The 4,995-nt window shown below is 41.3% G+C and overlaps 1 protein-coding gene across 1 annotated transcript; it reads left to right on the forward strand.

Moving 5' to 3' along the window:
• Positions 1-762: 762 nt before the first annotated feature.
• Positions 763-1,552, forward strand: LOC148012739 (putative germin-like protein 9-2). Its single transcript, XM_087669211.1, has one exon. It carries the CDS (start codon positions 763-765, stop codon positions 1,387-1,389), a length of 627 nt encoding a protein of 208 aa, XP_087525337.1. The 3' UTR covers positions 1,390-1,552.
• Positions 1,553-4,995: the final 3,443 nt, after the last annotated feature.

The raw sequence follows: 4,995 nt of genomic DNA on the forward strand, positions 1-4,995 counted from the left end.
CACTCATCATATGAATTAATTCAATTGCAATTGAACTAACTACAATTAGTTGAACTAACTACTATAATCGATATATCTACTTGAAGTAACTAATTGAACTAATAATCGATAACTAACTAACTATAATGGATAATCTAACTCAATATTAACCTAACTAAATATAAATCAATACATAAGCATAATCGATAATGTAACTAACTAACTAAACTCATACTCAATAACTAAGTATAAACTATGATGACTATATGCTAGTTATCTATAACTCACTATAACTAATCTAACGAACACTAACTCTAATCCATACCAGCTCTAATTGACAATCAAACTAACTATGATCGATGGTAGCCAGATGATTAGACCATCCTTCGTATGTAATTTTCTAGGAAAAATAGTACAAAGGTAGGTTGATGATAAATATTATTACTATTAGGCCGGGAAAAACGCGTGGTTCCTATCAGGCTGCCAAGTGGCATCCCGTTAACTCCTTGGCCCGGCTAACCTATTCGTCCGGCGCGCTGAGAGGTTCGTCCGGGGAAGGTGCCCTTCGCGGCAGGGGAGGTGCCCTTCGCGTAGTATATATTGTCGATGAAAGAAGATAGTTCCTATCCCTCTCTGCAGCAGGACCTGCAGCTGCTGAAAGACATCTTCAGCAAGCAGTAACAATTGGCCGCGCGTCCTGCACGCAATCAGCATTGCTCATCACACAATTAATATAACAAAGCTAGACTAGCTACTGCTCCGCGGCTGTTATCGTTGTATGCTATGGCCAGCTGTAGATTCAGTTTGCTGATGCTCACAATCTGCGTAGCGACAACATGGGTGGGGTTGGCGGTAGGATCCGATCCAGAGGCCACGACGGACTTCGTGTTGCCAGCTGGCACCAGCCAATCCGACATAGATGGCAGCTTCTTCACGTTCAAGGGCTTCCAAGGTGGTGCCAACGCGTCGGTGGGCATGTTTAAGCCGGTGAAGGCCTTCCAGGACCAGTTCCCGGCAGTGACGGGGCTGGGCATCTCCGCCGCCTTTCTGGAGTTCCCGGCGGGCTCCCTGAACCCGCCGCATACGCACCCACGCGCCACGGAGCTCCTGTTCGTGCTAGACGGCACCCTGCTGGTGGGCCTGGTGGACACCTCCAACAAGATGTACAACCAGACTTTGCAGAAGGGCGACCTGTTCGTGTTCCCCAAGGGCCTCGTCCACTTCCAGATGAACCCTGCCAGCTACGGCCCCTCCGCCCATGCCCTGGCTTCCTTCAGTTCTGCTAACCCTGGCACCAACTCCCTCCCTGGCATCCTCTTCGGCTCCGGCATTCCCTCCTGCATTCTGGCGCAGGCATTTCAGGTCTCCTACTCCACCGTCTCCATGTTCCAGAGCCCCTTCCACAAGTGACTGATCGATTGGAATGTGCACTTACCAAATTGATTGCTCGGCCCACCGTGCTGAATACTGGTACTGATACTTAAATAGATATTGATTTCATACGGAATAATCCACACCCAGATCGATAATTTGTTGCTCCTGGGCGACTGGTGTAGTTCCGACTGATCATACTCTGAAGCAACAACGAGACATTGTTCTGTCCGTGACACGATGCTATTGTTTTATTGATGCTATTGTTTCTTTGTAAATTTAGTAAGAAATGGGAAAGCTTCCTGAGTACGTCTTGGGTACGGACTATCTGCTTTACACGATGATCAACATCAGTGCGTACAACTTACTTACACTTTCTAGAATTTTGTTCAGTTCAGTGTAATAGATAGTGCTTACAATGGGCAAGCTGTCGAGCAATGAAATGGCCGCGGTCGAGTCTCGACGTGTTATATGTTTGGAGAGAGAGAGAGAGAGAGAGAGAATTAACGAACCTCGTACAAACAACACTTGACAAACAGGCCAATAATTGACAACATAGTGTAACCCAGATGATACGTTAGTACGGGAAAAAAAGATTTGTGAGAGAGCTAGAAGAGCAAGATGACCTCGTTTCACAAATTGTTTGAAATAACAATATCGAATGTCAATATGGTTGGAAGAGAGCCGAAGACAGGCGCGAAAGGAAATACGTGAAGAGCCTCTGAGAGTGAGGCTGATGGCAAGCATAGAGCTTTAGAACTTAGCTAGCGCTGTACAAAACACCTTGAAAAAACTATTACATCTCTTTAGGCTCCTAAGCACAACCAAAATTTCAGCATTAAACTTAGACCACCTGTCTTTGGGAACAAGTGGACGCTGAAGTCGTCCAAATAACATGTCATTCCTCAACTTCCAATTTTCTTGCATAGAGACAACTCTAAACACATTGGATAGACCCAAAGTCTGTACATCAAACTTACCCATGTCCCCAAATAAAACAAGCTTGCAATCCATGGTCTCTTTAAAACCTACCTTTCTCACCCACTGTTGGTGTTACTTCTACAAAGCCTTCACCTCTTTGCATTCCCAAAACAAATGTCTCACTATTTCTATTTTTAAAAGACTAGAATGGTCCGAAATCTCTTCCCAAAGGCACACACCTTTCTTCATTATGTTTTTGGCTAGCCTAAATTGCTTCAACCCAAGTATATCTCAAGGATTGAAAGCATGCTTTAAGAATGAGATGGCTTGCTTTAAAGATGAGTCTCCTCTTTTTTCCTATGAGCCTCTTCGTGAGGCATCTCCTAATATTGATTTCCATGCTTGGGACAAATTTTTAGCTATTGGAGAATGGGGAATGCTAATCTTTCTCCTAGTGAGAAGAGTATTATACCAAACATAGCTAGGGAGGCCAAGATTCTTTTTGTCAAACTCCTCCAGCGACACCTTAAGAGTGAATGTCCAGGATTGAGAAGCATCAAACCTTTTAAGCACACCAAAGATAAGTGAAATAGCTTTAGTGCTAAGTTTAGGGACCCCTGCTCCACCTTCCTATTCATTGCTAGTAACGTGATCGCAAGGAATAGACCTTCGTCCTTTTTGTCCCTCTTTCTTATTCTAGAGAAAGCTAGAAAACAACCTCTCAAGATGACACCATGTTCGTTAACTAAAGTTTAGTATAATTGCAAGAAAGGTGGTAGAAGAAGCCATCATGACCTTTATAACTGATATTTTACCAAGAAAGGAGTAGGGTTTTTCTCTATAAGCATCAACCTTGCTCTTAACCCTTGAGATCATCCACTTTGTGCTTTGCTTCTTCATAGTGATACCAATCCCCAAAGGGTAGCCCAAGTACCTAAATGGTTGTCCCTACTTGATTATCTTGAAGCCAAGATCTAATATCCACTTGAGAGGCTCATCAAAGCTCAAGGGCACTAATTCTATTTTGGCAGTGTTGATAATATACTTGGATAGTTCACAAATATTATCATATAGATTTAGGAATTCCTTCATAGACCAATATTTTGTTTTCACTAGATTAGAATTAACACTGCAAAGAGTTTAGTGATAAACTGATCCCTCCTATGGATAGGGAGGCCTTTAATAAGCCCTTGTTTAATCTTTAAGTTCAAATTCCTTAAGTTAAGACCAATGATAATTGAAAATAATAGGGGGCCAAGGGGCACCACTTCTTGTTGATAGATCTCCTTATCCTCACAAAGTGATTTGAGCAACCCCATTCACCCGCAGAACAATAGAAGCTTTTGCAAATATACGTCTCACCATCTTTCTAAATTCTAGACCAAATCCCATAGATTCCATTACCTCCACAATGAACTGTCATTTGATCCCATCATATGCTTTATCAAAGTCCATATTTATCAAGATGAGAACTCCGACTTGGATGATAGTGCAAAATCAATGGATAGCATCAAGTTTAGTACATAATCATGAATCTTGTGACCCTATGCAGAACTATGTTGTTAAGCATGCAACACTATGCTCTTGTTCATGCAACACTCTCGAAAGATTAAATTTGATCCTCTTAGCAAGACCCTTGGCATAAATCTTATAAGCCACATTGAGCATAGTTAGCGATCTTGAGTTATCCAACGTGACCATGTAAGTATCTTAGAAATGAGCTTTACAAGTCCCTATTTGAGATCTGTAGCATGAATTCACGGACCCTTCTAATATGATTGAAAAGATAGTACGTGCCATTTGCATATTCATTCCAGAGATCCTGAAAACCTTCAGCTTGTATTCCAAAAATCTTGAGTGACTTGACTTTAGCCATTTTATTTACCATAGACTTCAACTTCTCCACTCAAAATGGACTACTCATAAGAGTAGCTTCAGCAATGTTGATTAAATTATCACTTCCCTTCAAAACCTCTCTTATCTTTCTTTGATCATTCTTAGGCCACTAATGCTTTACACCAACAATCACAAGACTATATCTCGTGAATGATCATGCAATGTCCATGCCATTTCTCAGCCTTTTTCTTTTACCATCATCAATCGTACTGGATCTCTCTTTCTATTTCTTGACTCTCAAAGCCTTAGGTAACACACTAGTTTGTGCATCCCCAACAAGATATGAGGACCCTTAGCTAAAGCTTGGCAGCCTACAAGTGATAGTAGAGGAGGCCTTCCAAGAAGGCTTCAACAAATAACATGATTCACAAATGAACACATAGTCTTCAAACACTGATATTTTATTCATATGTACTTGATTTTGTTCATGCAACATGTCCTAAAGAACATGCTTTAGAAAATGTACCTCATGCTCAATCAAACATGATTTCAAAAAAGATGCAACATTGGATCCATGCTATGCAATCAAACAAATGATGTTCCACACAAAAAGATGAATGCACTAGAAAAATAATGCCTAGCCTATGTACATGTGCTCGTGCATCATGCAAAATGCAAACAATGTTTATTGATTTAAATTACAATCCTTAACCTCACCTCTCAATACTCGATAAGGAAATATTGAGTAGCCTCCCTCAATATCTCACAATCACTCAAAAAAAAATGGTCCTTGATATGTTGACTAAGAAAACAACCCATTTCACAAGTGGTAGCATCCTATGTGATCCTCAAACTCACCGAACCACCTTTCCCACTCAACCATAGATT

The sequence above is a fragment of the Lygodium microphyllum genome, chromosome 27, assembly GCF_053477565.2.
Source record: "Lygodium microphyllum isolate KBCC chromosome 27, Lygodium_microphyllum_v1.1.10, whole genome shotgun sequence".
Classification (NCBI taxonomy): Eukaryota; Viridiplantae; Streptophyta; class Polypodiopsida; order Schizaeales; family Lygodiaceae; genus Lygodium; species Lygodium microphyllum.

Bases quoted from the DNA above. Each gene is read 5' to 3' on its own strand.
- LOC148012739 (XM_087669211.1), top strand. From the start codon at position 763: ATGGCCAGCTGTAGATTCAGTTTGCTGATGCTCACAATCTGCGTAGCG.